Here is a 22,441-nt window from a genome sequence, read left to right on the forward strand (position 1 = left end):
TTAGCAGTGCTTCTTTGCTTTTCCCACTACTGTACATCATTATTACAAACTACTTACAGTTTCAGTTTGTTCTGCAAACTTTACAAGTGTACTTACAGGGAGTGGATCAGAGCCCTTAGTGAATGGACGCTAATTATAACCTCAGCCATGCATTCTCGTATTGTCTCCTGTTACTTTCCTTATTACCAGCTTGAGATCCACTTTCATAAATTAACACCGATACCAAATGTCTAATGTGCTGAACCGTGCCCAAAGCTGTTAAAGTGTCTAGAGAAACCAGCTTGCACGCAGAGACTGTATTGAAATGTTCTTTAAGTTTATCTGAAGGGGCGTCGGCGAGAGGCGCAGTTAAGACCACATTTCCCAGAAGTCCGTCCTGCCCGGAGGGCTGGAGCGTGCGCGTTGAGATCTCCCTGTCACGTTAGCTCGATGTGGACGGCCGCGCTCTAGGACTTCGTGTAAGGAGCCGGTATGAGACTTGAACCGCACGATGAGTTCAGGTAAGGCTGAGATGCTTCGAGTTTTGCCGCTGAGGAGCCATGGAAGTGGCCAACGGTGGGCCGTGGCACGCAGGTTCGTTTTAACGAAAGGGCAAAGCTGCGAGGATCACGGCTTCGCGGTGTTGACACTTAGGGGCACTGCGGTAAGCGGGCAGTGTTGCCGTGCTTATATCTACCTGTCTGGCAGGTGGGAGATGGAGACTTTTATATTTATTTATGTCGCGCTTGGCTTGCATCTTTTTTTTTTTAGTCCTTTATTCGACCCTGAGGCCGAAAGTGAGACATTGTGCTGCCGCCCAGAGTCGCTTCACGACTACTGTACATATTCTAATTACGGTGCTTTTATTCTTGACATTAAGCATGCTCGTAAGTGAATGGGATGCTATTGGTATATGAAAGACACTTTATAATGTAGTTGGCGCGTCTAATTCGCTCTCCGTCTTCTGGATTAGAATACAAAATTACTCGCAGAAAAATAATAATCTTGTTGGTTTTACGGCTTTTCCATTCTGCGTACATTTTAAACTGGCTGCACGGTGGCGCAGTGGTTAGCGCTGTCGCTTCACGGATCCAGCGGCTTTCTTTATATGTGTGCCGTTTGCATATTCTCCCTTTAATTTTGTGGATTTTTCCTCGGGTATTCAAATTGTTCCCAGACATTGCTAAAAATGTTCAGGCTAAATTAATTGGAGATTTTAGGCCTGAGTGGACACTGTGATTAGCCGGTGCCCTCGCCAGAGCTGTTTCCTGGCTTGTGCCCAGTACTGCCAGGAAAGGCTATGACCTAATGATTTGATTAAGCAGGTTTCAGAATGTCATATTAGTTTATATTTTATATTTAAAAACCTTTCTTCCAAACAGCTTTATTTCACTCAGTCAGGCATGCATGCTTTTGAAAAATCTTCTGTGCGTTCCATTTACACTGTGCACACTTTTACACAAACATATTCACAATTTTTCTTCTGTTGAATCAATTGTTGCAATGGACTGGTTCTCCATGTATAGAGTAGGCTTAGGGCAGCTATGTCCTTATACAGAAGTTGGATTAAGCAGGGGTTAAAAATGGATGGATGTATCTGACATTATGTTTAGTAGGTGTGGTAGAGCCACTAATGGATAAATGTAGGATTAAAGATTTACTTAAAGCTGATGTGGTGGAATATTGGTGTAGTGGTTAGAATAGATGAAATGTAACTCCACCAGAAGGGTTTTATATTCATGCCTGATGGTGTTTCCGATCCATGGAATATTTTTTCCAGTCCACAAAAATCAGTGAATTCCTAGGTCATGTTTGTAGCCAATGTGAACACTTTTCAGATAACATTTGAAAAGAGAAAAAATATGTCACAATTTGTCTTATATATCAGTTGTTCACATAATCTGGGTGCTTGAAACTCCAAAAGGGACCCCTCTGCAATCCAACCATACCAAATTTGGAACCTTAAAACTCCAAAGGAAACCCAAGACCTTCAATGTAATGTTAGTAAATCTGGATGCTAAAAATTTGAAGAGGGACCCACACCTCTGATACTAATCGTAGTACATCTAGATGCTTGAAACTGGAAATCCCCCTCTGCTTCAATTTTTTAATAGGTCCAGACTCTTGAAATACCCTGGGCGACCCCCCCTGTCTAAGCTAATGTAAGTCTGGATAGCAACATCTCCGCTCTGTTAAGAAGTCTGTTTTTAAAAGACAGAACCAGCACTTATGTACTTCCCCTTCAGACACTGGATGGACTAATTATGACACAAAGTAAATACGTTTTCTTATATTAGCCACCTCACCAGTCCGTGAAGGTTTCTTCAGTCTTCTGCCAGTCCTCAAGTCAAAAAGCCTGACAACTGCTGATCTAAGCATTACGTACTATGCTAACTAACTACTAACTAACTAACTGTACTAACTAGTTATAAGTTATTTACAGGGTTCCCACGCGTCCTGGAAAACCTGAAAAATTTGAGGGTTATTTTCAAGTCATTGAAATGACCTGGAAACTGATCGAAATGGCCAAATGTCCTGGAAATAATCTTTCTTGTCCTGGAATTTTATTTCTGTTTTCGCTTTTTAATTTTTCTGTTTGAAACAGCTTGCTGTTCGTAAGTCTAGATATGATGACAGCTGAGCTAGGTCGTGGCCTCTGCTGCGCAATGTCTCCACCTACTGAGACATGTATAGGCAATTATATATATAAATGATTCTTTGACTGGTGGCTCATTTGATGGAGTATTGCCAAAGCCCCTCTTACAGCATTGCAGAAATGCCAGGATGCGATATGTCCAATACCTTGATGATGAAAAAAAGAAGAAAAAGGAAACTGAAAATGACAAGCAAAGAGAAGAGCTCCGCTCTGAAATCACAAAAGTGGCAGCAAAGAGACAGAAAATAATCACTAGCATTGAGGCAATGCAAGAAGAAGCAGATGCAATGGCAGAGAAGGCTGAGAGAAAACAGGACTTTACACTGCTCACAAAATCTAATGCCTATCGTAAAAGTGTTGCTGAAAAAAAGAAAGAGGTCATCGGTCAAGGAGCAACACCAGCATTGTTTCTAAACCTAGGCCTACACCAGATGCCTTTTTCATAGGTTACACTACAGTGACTTATAGATTGTTTTTTTTTCCAATATACTGGAGTTCAGGCTCTTATCCTTTGTTCCTAGTATTCTTTCTAGTTTAACCAAGTTTTCAACTCAAGAATTGATGGCAAGGCTATTATGATTTAAAATGGATGTATTTTGCTTCTTTTTCCACAAAGATAAGTTCTTTATTATAATCTTTGTCGTTGACTTATGCAAATTCTACAGCTGCTGTATTCCCAGTAAAGCTACCAGTTGAAAGTTAACTCTGACTTTGTTTTGTCGCGTGCCAATTGTTGCATATATTAGTGTTATAGGCATCATACACATGATATAGGCAATAAATTGGCTTTATGCAGTTTTGTTTAATACAAACATTGTACATAAATTTATTTGATACTTGCATATTACATATTATGTCATTGTTTGTAACTTTTACTGAAATTAGGTCACTATGGTAGCCTATTTCATGGTGTCATCAACAGCTCTATACTGAACATAATGGAATTGCTCAGTATATGTCAGTGTTTGGATAGTTTTCCACAATCCAAGAGGCATTTATTTCTTTAAAAGAGTTTTGCAGTTTAAAACAGTGTGTAACAAAAAGAGGTCAAACAACTCCATTATACATCAGTGCATTAATTGGTGTTGCCTTTATGTAATTTAGCATATCGGTGACACTAAGTCCCTGCATAATCAAAGAGAAATTAAAATGGCGTTAAGCCTGCGACATGACTGTATGACCAGATCCTGTCATGAATTTCTGGAAAAAGCTCCTGGAAATGTCCTGGAAAATGATTCCTTAAAAAGAGTGGGAACCCTGATTTATAACTTAATGGCGGACAATCCAAATTGTCCTGGAAATGCATTCCCGTTAAACATCTCCTGTAATATTATTAGACAGCAAAAAAAGTGTCAGTTTGAGGTCTCCACAATTCACATTTCGTATCAAAAAATTAAAAATTGTGTCTGCATATTGTAGTGGCTAAAGTTGCATAGTCTGAATGAATCTCCATCACAGACTTAATTATAGTAGCCTTGCATCTGATGCTTTGGCTGTTGTATTGTTAACATTTTAGTTTTATAAAGTAATTAAAGTAACCAATGTAAAACACAAGCATGATAGACACCTTTAATAATAATAATAATAATAATAATATTCCCATAGTGAAGGCACTTCCAGATTATACCTCAATAAATATAGAGAAAAGCCAATCAAAATGACACCTTTTATTGGCTAACTAAAAAGATTACAATATGCAAGCTTTCAAGGCAACTCAGGCCCCTTCTTCAGGCAAGAAGAAGGGGCCTGAGTTGCCTCGAAAGCTTGCATATTGTAATCTTTTTCGTTAGCCAATAAAAGGTGTCATTTTGCTTGGCTTTTCTCTACATTCATAATGGCTAACACGGTACAACACCCTAGTACCTCAATAAATGCAAACTGATCAATCATGTGTAAAGTTACACTTCATGTCATATGCTATGTGAACACGTATGTATCAATTGAAGAACATAAATCCACCCATCTCTTAATTTAGTGATTCCACTTAACGCAGTTGTAAGGCTGGAGACACTGGGGGTTGCGCATCATGGTGGCGCAGTGGTAGCGCTGCTACCTTGCAATAAGGAGACCTGGGTTCACTTTCCGGTTTCCTCCCACAGTCCAAAGACATGCAGGTTAGGTGCATTGGCGTTCCTAAATTGTCCTCTAGTGTGTGCTTGGTGTGTGTGTGTGGGTGTGCCCTGGCACCCTGCCCATGGTTTGTTCCTGCCTTGCACCCTGTACTGGCTGGGATTGGCTCCAGCAGACCCCTGTGACCCTGTGTTAGGATATAGCGGGTTGGACAATGACTGACTGACTGACACTGGGGGGTATTCTGGCAGCAATAGGCAGCTCATAACAACCCCATTAACACTTGCCAGCTTACTTAACATTAGAATTACCAAAGCCTATGAAAAAACTCATAATTCCGGCCCACCTTAAATTCCTTCGGACCTCTCCATCAGCGTGTTTTGTCTTGTAAATGTGTCGATAAGCAGCAAGCGGCCTGCTATACTGTCCCACCCCTCTGTCGCAGAAAGGGCAAAAAGTTCTCCCAGCTGAAGCCTTGATTATCTTGGAGTGAAGTGCTGGAATTTTAGAGGGTAAATAATAGAGTGTTATTTGGAACACATGCATTTCATGTGTGTTTCGTGTCTACAACAACCTATGTAAAGTCATCGGTAAAAAAGAAACATTTTTCATGTTTTAGTAATAAATGACAAAATGTGGACATGTACTGTATAATGTGTGAAGGCTGAAGTCCAAATATCAAGTAAACACTTTCACAAAAGGTGCAAGTATAATACAACAGCTACCATAGTGCAGCGGTAAGAACTGCTGACTTGTAATCAAGAGGCCGCTAGTTCGATTCTCGGGTACCTTGCAAATTTACCGTTTTGAGTAGTGAGCTGCTCTTATTGTTAATATTATACAATGAAAACATACATTTGATTTGCATCTGTAACAGCCGGTTTACAGTTGTAGCACTTGTAAAAGCGTTTTTTTTTTTCACTTTTATTCTCTCAGTCACGATCACGATAAGCCCCACCACCACCACCCCAGATCTGATGCTGTTAGTTTTTATTTGAAATTGGGAATAACTGTAGATGTGAGTGGTGTTTTGAGTCAATGGAACTGGAAATTCTCTGATCTGGATGGATAAAAGCTGACACACAAACACTGGTGAATCTGCCTTCTTGGTATCTTAACTTCACTTGAATTTTTTTTTTAATTCAGTTTTATTGAGTGCTCCTGTTCACGCTGAATTAGTGTCCATGATGTCAAAGCCACACTGACAAAAAAACAGAGGCATAGGCATATATGATATTTGGAATTATTCATTTTATGACCTGTATAGTACTTTTCGGAAAACATTGTGGCACTGATGCAACATTATTCATATTCATTCGCATACCTTCTTGCCAACTTTCTGATGCAGAAGGTAACTGGAGTAAAACACACAAGTTTTGTGAGAACAAGCAGTCCTCACCCTGACATTAACCTGGCGAGAATTTGAAAACTCTGAGGCCATGACGTAGCACCGTGACCCATTGGGTCACTGTGACACCCACAGAGAATTGATTGTTCTGACAGACAGACAGATAAAGAGATAGATAGATGTATGAAGTGCAGGTCTTAAGCTGTTTTCCTATACATGAAGAGTGTTGGGCATTAGAGTTTTTATGAATAAAATACAAATAAAATAAAAATGCATTTTTAAAAGTTGCAGCCCTCTAACATCTACCGTCTTTTTCTGAAAATAAGACATCCCCCGAAAATAAGCCCTATCGAGATTTTCGGAACTTTTTGTAATATAAGCCCTCCCCCGAAAATAAGCCCTAGTTAAAATAATGTGAAAAAAAGAATTCGTTAAAAAATGCTGTTGATTTATTAAGTATGTTTAGCTTCCCTAATACTCGTATTTCAGAGAAATGTTTGAAATAAAATATTCCGAGAAATTCATTGTTTACCTCTACAGTTCGTTTCAAATTAATTCTTGGAATTTATCTTAAAAATACAACATAAGGCAGCATGAATACATAAATATTGTGTCCGCTCTGCTCTGCTGTGTTGTACTGCGTCGCCCGTATCACAGAGTATGGTCGAATGAGGTGGGGAGGGGGTGGAGGGGGCATGCATATGCGGAATGCGACGGAACGCGTCGTTGGCGCACACTATAAATAATTGTTCGTTAAGGCAGCAGTCTACATTGAGCGACAGTGCAGATACAATGTTTGTTCATTTCAGTCTTGTAAGTCTGATTATTTCCTCATACGTAATTTTATTTTTTATAAAGTGAATAATTTTTAACCGCAGTTAAAATGAGTACAAAACGAAAGAGCTATTCCGTCGAGTACAAAAAGGGAATTGTGGAAGACTCCAGGGGTGTAAATCTTGATTTATGACGATGTTCCAGAAGAAGATGACATGACTGTAATTGAATAAATTTTAATTTCTGTATTCTGTGTAAAATAAATAAATATTAAATAAAAATATATAAATATACTTTTATTTTTGTCCTCCCCCGAAAATAAGCCCTAGTGCGTATTTTGGACCAAAAAAGAAAGTAAGACAGTGTCTTATTTTCGGAAAAAGACGGTACTTGTCCCAAAGACAGTGTATTGTGAGGCGCAGAACTGCAATTATCATTGTCCGTGTACTGTAAACAGATAGCTGTGAGACGTCTCCCACTGGGGTGTAAGAACAGTTTTTGGTTTTCCCAGTCTCTGATTTAAAGCTGACTTGCACTGAGCCAGACTGTGGGGCCGAGAGCAATTTATTTCTAATGTTTGGTAGAATATTGTCATTTGGCACCAGCTTGATACAGTGTAGCTAGATCTCTGCAGCTGATGGTGACTGAACTGACAGTGCAGTTTTAGATGACCTTTTTTGCTGCCATCCTACAAGCTGATGGCAGAACGTTAGGATGCTTGTGAGTCTTTTTTTAGGAACTGGGAAAGAAGATAACATTAAATAAACTGAATAAGTCACAAAGTACGACACAACAGTGGTGGGTCTCATTCGAGGTGACGGGGAAGGGAATTACAGAGAGGAGGTGAAGTCATTTGTGGAATGGTGTGATAAAAACAATCTGATACTGAATGTCGAAAAAACAAAAGAACTGATGATCGACTTCAGGAAGAAACAGCTGATACACATCCCGGTCTACATTAAGAGCACTGCTGTGGAAATTGTGCAGTCTACTAAGTTCCTGGGAGTTAATGTGACGAACAACCTCACCTGGTCCCTGCACACCTCCTCCGTCATCAAGAAAGCTCACCAGCGCTTGATCTTTCTGCGGAGGCTAAAGAGGGCCCATCTCAGTAAGTCAGTCCTCACCACTTTTTACAGAGGGACCATAGAGAGCGTGCTAACCAGCAGCAGCTCTCTGTGGCAGGAGAGCTGCAGCGCTTCGGACTGGAAAGCACTGAGGAAAGTGGTGAGGGCTGCGGAGAGGATCATTGGAGCCCCGTTGCCAAATGTACAAGATTTGGCAAAACAACGCTGTCTGGCCAGAGCTGTGCGGATTTCTAGAGACCCAACTTATCCTGCCTCTGAACTCTTTTCCCTCATGCCCTCAAGCAGAAGGTACCGCAGCCTGAAATGTAGAACTACCAGGTTTAAAAACTGTTTTTTTCCTACTGCCGTTCGTCTTTTAAATGAAGCATTTTAGTATTTTATTGTAGGCTGATTTTAACTGTGTGTTTTTATTAATGTCTTGTGCATCGTATTTTCGTTCTGCAGCACATCTTGGATGTTCTGCTGAATGACAAATAAAACTGAATTGAATTGAATTCAAATTGAATTGAAGTAGTCTTAATTCAAAAGACTGAAATGAAGGCCTGCTCCCACTTTAGCCTTCCACCAAGTAGAGTTGACTTGGAATTGGGGTCCTGCTGATCCCACTAATTAGTGTCATCTGCAAATTAAATTTTTTTTTATTTAATTCATGTATATATACATATATTTAAAAAGGCAACAAGCCCAGAACGATCATTGTGAGACCCCATGTCTGACACCTAGTTCAGAATACATCCATCCATCCATTATCCAACCCGCTAAATCCTAACTACAGGGTCATGAGGGTCTGCTGAAGCCAATCCCAGCCAACACAGGGCGCAAGGCAGGAAACAAACCCCAGGCAGGGTGCCAGCAGGGCACACACCAAGCACACACTAGGGACAATTTAGGATCGCCAATGCACCTAACCTGCATGTCTTTGGACTGTAGGAGGAAACCCACGCAGACACGGGGAGAACATGCAAACTCCACGCAGGGAGGACCCGGGAAGCGAACCCAGGTCTCCTAATTGCGAGGCAGCAGCGCTACCACTGTGCCACCGTGCCGCCCGTTCAGAATACTTTCACATTCTACTCATTCTTATATTCTTAAACCTATTTAATGCAATTCATGGTTGTGTGGTCCATTCAGTTCAATACAACTTATTCTTATTAAGTATTACAACTTATTCTTATTATTTTGGCCAGTGGGGCCTGGGTGGTCTCATGGCTTTGGAACCCCTGCAGATTTTGTTTTTTTTTTTCTCCAGCCCTCTGGAGTTTTTCTCTGTTTTTTTCCATCCTCCTGGCCATCGGACCTTACTTTATTCTTGGTTGCTTAGTATTGCCTAACCTTATTTTTTATACTTTTGTTTTTTCTTTCTTCATCTTGTAAAGCACTTTGAGTTACATACACTGGCATAGCAATGGATTGTGCAGATTGTGCAAAGCGCAAGGACCTATGAGCTTGGGGGGGGGCCCACTTGGCGCCATATAGATTTAAACATTTTTTTTGATAACTTAACTAAAACAGCGGTTTCACAGTCTTGATGCAGTGGCTTCAACGTTCAATGTCTGACCTCGATGGCTGACAACGAATTGTATGCTGATGCTGATATTCTCGTTGAATGCTATAGCACCGGCATTTCACCGGCATTTTATGTTTAATTGTTGTCATTTCTTGCATATTTTCAATCTATCCTGTCAAGCAAGTCGACTGTTTTTGGAGTAGCTGAACTGTTGCTGACAGATCACTATGCACTGTCGTCTACTTTCAGTGACGTTTGCACCGCTTACATGTTACTGCTGACTATACCAGTGACTGTTGCTGCCAGTGAACAATCGTCCTCCAAGTCCAAACCCATCAAAAATTACCTCAGAAGCACCACGTTGCAAGACAGACTTAGTAGCTTGGCTGTACTCTCAAATCGAAAATAAGCACGCCAGACAACTTGACGTGCCAAACATCGTTGAGACGTTTGTGCAAAAGAAGGCACACAAGCGTATTTTAAGGTACTAGTGATATTAGAAGTAATATATTTTGTGACTTGTCTGTCAGTTCCATTTTTGTAAGCCTTAACGGTTTAACAAATCTGTAATTTGTTTTATTGTGTACCTTAGTATGGCTTATTGTGCAATAGTGTCACTGCCGTGAGGATTTGTGAGCGTGAACACTTTATGATGTCCATTTTCTTAGAACTTGTGTAAAACAGGTCGATTGTGTAGTAATATCCTGTCAGCTGGTATTGTTGTTTTAATTTGTCACAAATCAAAATTGCTTCATTTTATAGCACAGAACAGTTTCTACTTTGTAGCTTACATTATATTTTAATCATCTTCTTTCTTAAAGTTGTCTTGGAAAAGTAAGCGGGTCAACATTTTACATAGATATGTACTACTATTACTACCCACACCTCCCACATTCCATTCCCACAATTTATTTTATGTTTGCTAACTTACAGCGGCTGAAATAAAGCAATTTATAAAGTTATTACAAATTTCATTTAGAGAGCTGGATTGTTTGTCACCAGTGTGTGATAGTGATGCGGTCGCGGACGTCACTGCCCAGCCGGCCCCTAGGATCTAGTGCTGAATAAATTACTAAGAGTTATGCTAGACAGGAGGGGCCCACCTCATGGCGCTGAACAGGGGCCTTCAGAAAGTTGGCTACACCACTGGTTACATAATTTGTATGAAAACGTGCTATAGAAATGTCATTGTTGTTGTTGTTGTAAGTATATTTTATTACTGAACCGTGCATTCTATGTAATATCCAAAAATGAATGAAAAAATCTAAATACCAAGCATATTACTAAAACATAATCGGAGAAACATCATGCAATATACAGAAAAATACATATCTAGAGGGGGGTTTCTAAATCAAAATAACTACACAAGGTTCATCCATATATACTGTATTGTAATGGATCATTCTGTGGGCAGATGAATAGAATACATCTGAAAACATGTCTGTCATATGTGACGATGCATCCACTCCAGCACAGATCAAGTGCTACCATGGAAAATGAGAAAATAAAGAAAACAGACTAGGCCTAGAAAAGACAAAATGAAAACAATTACTAGAATTTGAAAAGTAATATGTTACAACTCCAGCGGCAACCTTAGCAAGAGTATGCTGTATTACAGCCTCTCATTTAAATGCTAAAACTGATTCTTGTTTCCTTGAAATTTCAACCCATGTGCAAACCATATCCTGAATTCCGCCCCTTGTAATTAGATGTTTGCTTCTCATGGGGTAGCACGGTGAAAGATTTTTGAAAGTCAAAGTAAAAATATTGTACGCCTTTCTAGTATCATGTTTCTATTGTTTCTTGTGCTAGCATATTATTCAAATGGAGAGGCTAATGATTAACATGTCCTTCAGTAAACTCATACTGGACATCTTGCTTTTCTACCTTTTTTGTTACAACTGTATCCATGGATTTATCTCAAATACAATCACAATTTTTATATGATGGGACAATATTTGCTAATTTATAGTTGATAAGACTTTTGCAATGATGTTAAGCATAAAAATGGTTAAAGATTTACATTTGTAATTCATAGTTTCCAGGTAAGTGTTGATTAAACCAGGGCAACTAAACTGTTTTAATCTGAATAGCACAATGGCCATAGTACTATACAAACCATCTTATAGGATGTCTCAGAATCTATCTATCTATCTATCTATCTATCTATCTATCTATCTATCTATCTATCTATCTATCTATCTATCTATCTATCTATCTATCTATCTATCTACTTAATTACTTAATTACTTAATTTAGGGACTCAGGGTCATTTTTAATTGGTATATGGCAGGAACTACCCCTGGATGGGTCACCAGTCCATCACAGGGCACACTTACGCACACATCCCTACTTGCCCACATTAGCCCAATACAGAGTCATCAATCAACCAACTGTGCATTCTGAAAATGTCTTTAGGATATGAGGGAAAAATCCATGGAAGCCTAAAAATTTTTAGAAAGTTCTCAAAGATAATGCTTTCTCCGACAACAACAACAACAGCGTTTATTTATATAGCTTATTTTTACACAGCAATGTAGCTCAAAGTGCTTTAAAAGATTGCCCCTGCTCACCTCGCTCAACCCGCCCCCCGCTTCCCCAGGGCGCGTTGTCTCTGCCGCTTGCGTTGTGAAGGGGGCGGGGGGGTTGAACGCATGCTAAAGAGAGGCGGTCGGATCAGCTGCTGTCTTGCTGTTGCTGCTGCCGAGCTGCGTGTTCTGCATGTCGCGCTGCATGTCGATCATTTAAATGCCTGTGCAGCAGCTGTCCTTTTGTTTCACTGCCTTGTCTAGCAGGACATTAAAGTGTCTCCGAGAAAATTATGTATCGTCTCCTTCCAAGCCTTCCAAGATTTTTTTTATAATAGATAGATAAGTAACAGCAAAACAACGTAAGGTCAAATGGCCGGGAGGACAGAAAAATCAAAAAATAACTCCAGTTAGACTAGAGAAAATAAACAAAATCTGCAGGGGTTCCAAAGCCAAAAGACCAGACCACCCAGACCCCACTGGGAATTCTACCTAACATAAATGTTCCTAAATCAGTCCTCTTTGTTTTTATGCTTCACATGATTGGATTTGATGAAGTTGGTCTTGTGGACAGATGAGACACCTGCCTTCATTCCATTGTCTCAGGGGGCTGCATGGTGCCTTTATCAGGTGGTGGTGGCACAGATCGCCATCACAAAAGACAACAGAGTAGTGGGGATTAGTACAGATTGCGGATCCCTGAAGAATATGATAATTCTATACCCATATAGTCTATTAGGAATACCACTGAAATGTAGCTATGAAAAGGCCATCTATATATATAAAATCCCTGTGTGCGTCCAGGTGTTCGTGTGTGGGTGTCTTCTGGTGAAGTGCGCATGCGCGGGGCACGGTGCGATGCGCGATATTACTGTCAGAGAAAGTTAGAGGCGTTTTACGGAAATACAAACCAGTATTACTGCGAGAGGAAATTAAAGGTACACAATACAGTGACGCATATTACAGCCACATACAAGCCAGTATTACTGTCAGAGGAGATTAAAGGCATATTACCGACGCGCACGCCTGTATTACCGCCAGAGAAAATTAAAGGTATATTACGGACGTACAAGCCAGCGGACGTACAAGACGGTATCCTTCAATAAGGGCGCGCACAAAAAGGCGAGCCTCAAAAGGGCGACCTCAATTGGGCGCAGCGAATAAAGGCGCGTGTAAATAAAGATCTGCACCTTTGTTGCTCTTCACATATTCCACAGCCATTTGAACTAAATTATCTACGAATGCCTTTATTCGCCGCGCTCAATTGAGGTCGCCCTTTTGAAGCTCGCCTTTTTGTGCGCACCCTTATTGAATAGAGCCGTACAAGACAGTATTACTGTCACAGAAAATTAAAGACACACAATACACGGAGGCAGCCCACGAAGAACGGTCAGCTCAGCAAGTAAACATCAACAAAAGAAAGGCTGAAAGAAAGAAAAATACGACCAACAAAAAGAATGAGGTTAAAGTCCCTTGCCATTTAATATAGACTGTTCCTACTAATGTTTATGCACTACTGTTCTAGCGCCCGTTATTGTAATGGGCTAAATGACTAGTGTTAAAATAATTGGTTTGTAGCAGTTTTTTTATTTCATTCTCCAGAGTATTAGCTTGGTGAATTTCTATTGGTAAAGTTTTCCAGATTTTAGGTGCATAACAGCAAAAAGGCCTGCTTCACCACTTCTGTTAAGCTTGGCTCTGGGAATTACAGTATAAGCAGACCACCAGTCGAACATCTAAGGTTATGACTTGGAGTGTAGGGAGACAGGTGTTCCAAAATGTAGAACGGAGCAAGATTAGTTAAAGCTTTATAAACCATTAGTACCAATGTAACGCTAAAACTGGTGAGATGTTCTCAAATTCTCTTTTGAATCCTGCATTGTGATGTATAGTGAAGAGTGCCACAGATTTGTATGTAGGAAGTAACAATATTACATATATACACCGCCCTTAAAATGTATTCACTCTCTTGGAAGTTTCCATATTTTATTATTATGCAACATTGTCTTTTTTGACACTGATCAATAGAAAAAAGACTCTTTAATATCAAAGTGAAAAAAAGATCTAAATTAATTACAGCTATAAAACACAAAGTAATTACTGTAATGGCCTATGTTTTCACCCCTTTCAAGTCAGTATTTAGGGAGTGCACCTTTGGGATATGCAGTGCATTTGTAATTGCAGTTCCTGTCTTATTGATTTGTTTTTTTACTTCCCTTTATGGGACTCTTTATCAGGAGCATAGTAAATGTTATGTTAGATCTGCACCTATATGAAGTTAATTTTTAATTTGCATAATCATCACTTCAGCTCAGGTTTTTTTTAGTTCAGAGGCCAAGAAAAATATTGTGCTTACTTCTGTGTTTGTCTATCAGGTGTTAATAGGTAACTAGACCCTTGCCCAGATGTTTTCAGTTTTGATGAAGTGTGAATAGAAAAGAAGAAATGCCTCCATAAAATGGAATATAAAAGACATTTTTTTGTTCTTGCCGTTTTTACTTACTGTACAGTATGTGAAACTGATCCTTCTGCAGGTCTACAAAATTGGATTCCTTCAGTAACCATGTTCTTGTGGAACTAGAATGCTTAGCAGGAATTAACCAAAAAAAAAGCTGGCACTTTGCTGCTGCTAAGTATAAGATATAGCGGGTTAGATAATGGATGGATTGATGGATGTTTGGAACATTTGTTATGATTGTCAAAAATGAAATTATAACTCAAAAGAATACAAAACTAAGAATATAATCTTATTACTGAATTAAATGTTTGCTTTCTGTGTCTGTAACTAAACTACATTTTTTTATCTCTGCTTTGTCTACTTTATGTTGTTTAGCCTTGTATCTGAATCATATTTTACGCTTAAAACCTGAACTGTGATGAAGCTTTAATTTTGCTTATATTTTAGCTATCATGTCCTGGATGAGTTGGTTAGAAAGATGGATGGATGGATGGATTTTAACGGTGCATCATTAAACTATTTAGCAATCCTTTACCATCCATCCATCCATCCATCCATTTTCCAACCCGCTGAATCCGAACACAGGGTCACGGGGGTCTGCTGGAGCCAATCCCAGTCAACACAGGGCACAAGGCAGGAACCAATCCCGGGCAGGGTGCCAACCCACTGCAGGACACACACAAACACACCCACACACCAAGCACACACATTAGGGCCAATTTAGAATCGCCAATCCACCTAACCTGCATGTCTTTGGACTGTGGGAGGAAACCGGAGCGCCGGAGGAAACCCACACAGACACGGGGAGAACATGCAAACTCCACGCAGGAAGGACCCGGGAAGCGAACCCAGGTCCCCAGGTCTCCCAACTGCGAGGCAGCAGCGCTACCCACTGTGCCACCATGCCGCCCGCATCCTTTACCATATCCATTAATATTTCTGGTGGTGTGTTACCAACCACTATACCATCATAGCTGTTATTTCAAATACGTTGTAGGATCGTTTGGATGTCATTTTATTCTTTCACTGTAGATGTTGCCAAAACTTAAATCAAAATCTAACACTGGGTAAAAGGTGCCCACAGTGAACAAATAATACAGAATGTGAATACTAATTTCATTTATTCATCAGTGGCTGTTGGCTATTACCCTAGGCAGAGGTGGCCTTAGGGGTGTGCGAGGCCTAGGGCTGACCAACGCCATGAGAGGCCAGTTACATCAAACGCTGTTACCGGTATGTGTGGACTATAGAAACTTGTGCGCGAATTTAATAACAAATCATGTTAACATACACTGGATTTTCTCATTACAGTATTCAGCTGAATATCTGCAAGATAGCACGCAGACTTTATCAAAGTATAACTGGAGAATATAACTTGTCAAATCTGCTCGAATGGGACACACTGACCTCCAAAGCGGGACCCCTTTAGATGCAGGGCCTGGGGCGGTTGCCCTACTTTCCACCCTCATATGCCGCTTTTGACCCTAGGCTTGTATAAAAAAACAAATTGCTCCTTTTGGTTCTGACATTTTGCAGCAGTAACTGTTTGCCATGGAGGAATTTGGATGAACACTCCCATGTGGAATTGGTTCAGCTCATTACAAAAGGGTTAGTTTTTTTTCCTAGGTTTCTTTGTGACTTCATGAAATATTCTTGTAGCCTCTGTCAGCAAAACCACCTTTTGGATTACTGACTCTCAGACTTTCTCTGTTTGTTCAAAATGTTTTGAAAAGTCATTTACAACCCTATCCAGACTTATGCTATGAGATACATCTTATAGATGTGCTGGTCAGTGATGTGACCTGGGGTCATCAGGTGTTTCAGGTCCTTCAGCATTAGACACCCTTGCCCTTGGGACCCAGCCGGGGTTGATCAGGCCCTGACTTCCATCCCAGCAGCAACTGATCATGAATCTTACCTTTTAATCCAAAAACCACCTGGTGCCTCTCATGCAGATTCAGTAATTGATCTGAAGTCCTTCCTCTTCGCCTCCCCTGTGATGCCCAACCTCGATTGACTCGCCTTTCCTCCAACATTGTTTCACAACCCCCTGGGTCTTTGAATGTTTCCACTTGTTGGCTTGCTGCAGGTGGTCTTCTTATGGCACTGTGAGCTCCAACGTGACAATTTACTTGGTGAGCTCTGAAAAAATAATGATGTCTGGTCAGAGAATTGTATGTGCAATGTATTCTGGGAATCTCAGCTGCCAGTCTGTGTGCAGGTTTGGTCTCCAAGCTATGAAAAGGACATATCAGTGTTAGAAAAAGTCCATGGAAGAGCAACTAGGCTGATTCCAGGACTACAGGGGATGAATTATGAGGAAAGATTAAAAGAGCTGAGCCTTTACAGTTTAAGCAAAAAAAGATTAACAGGTGACATGACTGAAGTGTTTAAAATTCTGAAGGAAATTAGTCCAGTGGATCGAGACTGTGACTTTAAAATGAGTTCATCAAAAACACGAGGGACACAGCTGGAAACTTGGTAAGGGTAAATTTCGCACAAACATTAGGAAGTTTATCTTCACACAGAGATCCATAGACACTTGGAATAAACTACAGAATAGCGTGGTAGACAGTAGGACTTTAGGGACTTTCAAAACTAGACTTCATGTTTCTTTAGAAGAATTAAGTGGATAGGACTGGCGCACTTTATTGGGCTGAATGGCCTGATCTTGTCTATATTGTTCTAATGTTCAAAGAAAGCTGTCTGAGTAAACTATGGCAGGCATTTTGGCCAACCTTGACAAAATGGATAGTATTCCTTGCAGGTTCTTTTTGCTTACTTGCATTGATGGCTGTAACAACATGGCCCACAATTGCCTTTAGTACCTGGTTATGCTGCCAGCAGAAGTGGGAGTGGGGCAGGAGGGGAATTCACTCTTCTCCCAGACATGAAGGTTAGCTGGACTTGCTAAGGTGTCATTTACAGCTTGGACCAGGATAGATGGTTTAGTGAGGTCCTCTGATCAGACGCTTGTGAACTCTGGCAGAGTGCCTAGAAGATGACTGAACTTGATTAAAGAAGAAATAAAAATCATAACAAGGTTTCTACCCAGCATTCCGCTGGGACCCAACCCCATTTTCCCCACAGGATCAGTACTTCACTATTCATATTTTCTTCATCTGTGGGAATTTTTCAGGAACATAACCACCATGGATAATGAGAATTGACTATAACAAAGGCTCCTAAAAAGTATTTATAAGCTATTTATCAGCTTTAAACCAGCAAAATCAAGGTGTCTTTTTCTGAAAAATGGAAAAGTGATGGATGTGTTCTGTTTCTCTGAGTCATGTTTAACCATCATATCCATCTCTGAGCAACCAGTCTTGCAGAGTGTTTTGACAGTAGCCTCAGAGATACCCTGACCATTCAGAAAGCCACTGGAGACCTTCAGACCTGACTTGGCAAAGCAGGCAAGTCAAGTTTGGTTAATAGGTTCAAAGCTTGGATTTATCAGCGTGCCATCTTGCCTAAGCTCCTATGACCCCTGTTAATATACACAGTTTTTTATAACAACAGTTGAGTCAATGGAAAGGAAGGTAAGAAGCTACCTCCATATGTGGCTTTGCTTTACTTGGAGCCATGAGCAGCATGGCTCTGTAAGGAAAAAGTGTTGCTTTTCAAGTCCCATTCTGAGGTCTTCAGGAGGAATTCAAGGATGTATGCACAAGAGAAGCATTCCAGTACAGAGACCCTATAGAATCCAAGGTGGCAGCAGCTGGAATTGAAGTTCTACAGGCTGGAGATGGAGGGTAGGAAAAGAGCCGGTGATAGAGGAGTTGTGCCTCAGACTGAAGATGTTGGTGGGCATGTTGGTAATTGGGAGATCAAGCCTCTTCCCAAGGACCCAGGTGGGCAAGGCCTGAGGCATAGAAAGAAACAAGATGATTCAGGAAGAAGTATGTTCAGGTGTGGAGGGAGAAAGGGTCAGCAGGATGGTTGGCCTCATTTAGCAAAGAGCGTGGATAAAGTGGGAGTGTGCAACAGAAAGTCACCTGGTTGAACATCTGGCCCCCATCACAAATGTGGTTGAACAGGTTACTCACACCTGTTGACGTCATGTAGATAAACACATTGATTCATTCAAAGTAGTACGCACACAGCCACAGACATCTAAGGGCATCACTTACCTGTTATTGCTTAATTTCACGTGTCATTCATGCATGACAGTCATCTCGAAGCTGTTGTTTCTACTGTGCATGGTTTCAAATACTACTCCCTAATTTCAATCCCTGCACTATTCTGCGGCCCGCAGCTTGGACCTTATCTGCAAATAGGTGCAATTAGACTGGGGATGGGGGCGGGGTGTGGGTGGCGAAGGAAGTTACACTTTTTTTATAATGGCAGATAATCAAATAGACCCTTCTCTTCGCGGAGAAGGGTGGGTGTGGGTGGCGAAGCAATTTACACTTTTATAATGGCAGATAAGTAAATCCACAAGAACAGAATCCGCAGATAGAGGGGATTTATTGTATTTCCTTTGATGCAAGTCAAGAATCTGTGTGCTGATACCTTCACTCTGGAGACATGAGTCAAAGTTAGATTTATCTAAAGTAGGGTTGCTATGTTCATTTGCAAACTGTGTCATTTTGTTTTTCTTTTCTGCTTTACTAGGGGGCTTCACTCGCCAACCCCTGGTGTTGGGAAATGACAAAGAGCGTGATGTATGAATGAGATATAGAATAGTGTGAAGGTGTAGATGATGCAAATAGAAAGCAAACAATAAAGTGTGTGGCACAGTGTAAAGGGTTATTGGAAAATTTCTTTGTACACGCCTTTTAAGTGTAAAAGGTAATTTCAGGTCAGAACTTGTAAGGTCAATGAAGATGGTCATCGTCGTGATCAGAGTCAACTTTGTCAGAGCTTAGAAAGAGTTGTGTCTCTCCAGGAAGTAATGCAATGACTTGGGTATTTATGTTATCTACATTAATATTGTTTGGACATAATATAGCGCATTGTGTTAAAAGGGGCATTTGGTCTAATGAGATTGCTGTTCCAAATCTCTCTGTAACTAAGTCGTCGCAGATAAAGGCTTGAGGAATTGTACTAATATCTGGGTGAGGTCTATCTGTATTGGTGAGTGTACCATCTCCCAGATGTAATAACCAATTGTTATGATCTGGATCTAGACATCGCATGTTTTGTACTAAGTGTATCTTTTGAAAGCAATGTTAATTGTCTGCGTATTTTAAGGTGCACTGAACAATAGCTGAGCGCATGGCATATGGAACAATAGCTAAGCACTGTCTAAAATCTCCTCCTAATAAAAGTACCTTTCCTCCAAAGAGAATATTATTATTCATCAATGTTTGTAGAAGTTTATGAATGGTGTTGAGTAAGTGACTGGATGCCATTGCACATTCATCAATAATTAACAGTTTTGCAAGACGGATGTCATGTGCAGTGCCACTGTTCATGTTCATAGTGGATACCGATTTGTAGGATCTAATGTAGTTCATAAAGTTTTCACTTTCAGGTACATCGTCAGCTAGAAGGTTCTGTAGATATTCAGGATATGAATGTAAAGGAGGCAGTCTAATTTGACCCTTTTGACAACAACGTGTAAATTCATTATTTGTATTGTCAGTTGTTTCTTCAGGGAAGTTATGTGAATGACAATGATTGCAAATGACATTCATTAATCCCAATGAATTTTCCTGAATAGTGGACTCATTATTGAACACGTTGTCAGCTAACTGGCGCAAGTGTTTAGCAGGTGTCTGTCATTGATGTCCGTGACGTGTATCTTTTGCTTGTGCCGTTTGAGAGGCGCGTTGTTGTATGTGTAGTATTTGGGACGTGTTGTTTTGGAGCTGTAATCGATTTGCCTGTGCTGTGTGAGAAGCCCGCTGTAGTCTACTGCGTGCATTGTTTGTATTGAGCCTTGCTCGTTTTTGTATGTCGGTCAGTTGAGCTTTCTCTTTTTGGAGCCTTGCCTGCTTGTTTGTCTGCATTCCAGATGCACGGTGTAGACGTCTGCGTTTATTTATTTTGTCCCTTCGCTGCCGTTTACGTATGTCTGAGACGGGAGGTGTTTCGTTTTGAATCCGTGCCTGTTTCGATGCAGCACTTTGAGACGCGTGCTGTATGCGTGTGCGTTCATTGTGTCTGTCCATATGCGCTGGTTTCTGTTAATGTGTTAGTTGAGCTTTGCGTTTTTGGAGCCGAGACATTTTTTCTTCCGGAGGTTCAGAAGCGCGTTGTATGTGCCGCCGTGTATTTTGTTTTTTCATGCGGGTTCATGTGTTTGGTCCCGTTATTCGAGCCGTATTGTTTTGTACCTGTGATCGTGTATTCATGACTTGTTTGTTCTTCAGCGTGAGAAATATGGATAAGTAATAAGGAGGATCACACTCACTGTTAATATGGAGCCTTTTCTGCAGTTGAACGGTTAATAGTGCTTCAGTGTAAGGAGATCCACCTATGCTGCATAGTGTGAAGGTGTTGAGATGACGTATGTTTAATACGGACGGTTCCTTCAGAAATGGGGCTTTGGGTGTCACTTCTTATTGATGTTAGTGTGTTTGTGGGTCTGAATCGTCGTCTTTGTGAACGTTTCGTGTGCCATGTCCGTAGTCTGTCCCGTTTCGTGTCTAATGGGCTTTGTGTGGCGGTCACGGCTTCTTTTTTTTGGTGTGCTAGGAGCTTGTTGAAACCTCCTCTTTGTGTGCGTCCCGTTTCGTGTGCAATGGGATTCGTGCGGCGCTGTGTGCTTTGCTGGCGTCTGGGGGGGGGGGGGGGGGGATGTTGCTTGGAGGGGGTGGTGGGATTGGTGGGGCGCGAGCGGCTTCTTTCGTCTGGGGGGGGGGGATGTTGCTTGGAGGGGGTGGTGGGATTGGTGGGGCGCGAGCGGCTTCTTTCGTCTGGGGGGGGGGGGATGTTGCTTGGAGGGGGTGGTGGGATTGGTGGGGCGCGAGCGGCTTCTTTTTTTTTGTGTGCCAGGGACTTGTTGAATCCTCCTCTTTGTGTGTGTCCCGTCCGTTGCTTGTGGGGGGGGGGTGCTTGGAGGTGGGTGTGGGATTTGTGGGGCGCAAGCGGCTTCTTTTTTTTGTGTGCTAGTTTCGTGTGCAATGGGTTTCGTGCGGCGCTGTGTGCGTTGCCAGCGTTTGACTCCGTTTTTCTGTGCTGACTTCTTTTTTCTGTGGTCGCGGTGCCTCATTTCTTTGACTCCTTTTTTCTGTGCTGACTCCTTTTTTTCTGTGGTCGCGGCGCCTCATTTCTTGGGGCGCCTGCGCAGTACGTCTTTTGCGGCCACGGCCCATGGCCGGATGTCCCTGCGTCCATCCGGTTTAACATTCTCGGTTAGTAATATGGATAGTTTCTGGTTTAGTTGGGTTCATTGTTTTCATCTAATGTTCTGTATTTGCTTAATATTGTAATACAAACATAAGTTATGCATATATTTTGCTTTTTTTAATGTGTGCACTGAGTTATCTTTAATTGCCTAAAAAATGATTACATCACATATGAGAGTGCATAACATCACAACTTTATTGTCAGTGAAGTTTACACAAGTCAACCTGGTCTATATCACTATGTTTTTGAGCATCAATTTAACAATTAGATGCTAGTACTTAACAGTATTTGCAGTGTACATTTAAGAGAGAGTGACAAAGTCAGATGTCTCTGTGCTTTGGATCGATTAAATAAAAAAAAAATAAAATAAAACCCACTGTCTTTTAACCTGTTCAATTAAAACATTTTCATTTGAAAACATCACACACTTTAAGGAACACTTCACCCAAGAATGGTTTCTTTTTTTCAATGTTACTTACCCCATGCAGTTTATAGTGGTGGCCATTGAAATGTCATATTTTCATGGAGAAATTTAATAGTGAATATTCAGACTTAACAGCGCTGATAAGGGACCAGTGCTGGACAGTGCCAAACTATATGAACAGCCTCCATGGAAAAAGAAAAAAAATGTTTATATACAATCTACATGTGTGATATCCATTTGTATAGTCAAACCTTACAAAATATGTGCATTTTTTGTTAAATTATTATTAACAATTGCTTCCTGAAAGCACCGT

The 22,441-nt window shown here is 40.9% G+C and overlaps 1 protein-coding gene across 1 annotated transcript in view; it reads left to right on the plus strand.

Annotated features, from left to right (window-relative positions):
- The first annotated feature begins 396 nt into the window (after positions 1 to 396).
- Positions 397 to 22,441, plus strand: part of atp13a2 (ATPase cation transporting 13A2) — a 171,000-nt gene continuing 148,955 nt past the window's right edge. Inside the window, exon 1 of the mRNA XM_051931273.1 lies at positions 397 to 500. Within this exon, the coding sequence (XP_051787233.1) occupies positions 491 to 500 (10 nt within the window). The 5' untranslated portion in view covers positions 397 to 490. The remainder of the gene's footprint in view (positions 501 to 22,441) is intronic.

Source organism: Erpetoichthys calabaricus, chromosome 8 (genome assembly GCF_900747795.2).
Source record: "Erpetoichthys calabaricus chromosome 8, fErpCal1.3, whole genome shotgun sequence".
NCBI lineage: Eukaryota > Metazoa > Chordata > Cladistia > Polypteriformes > Polypteridae > Erpetoichthys > Erpetoichthys calabaricus.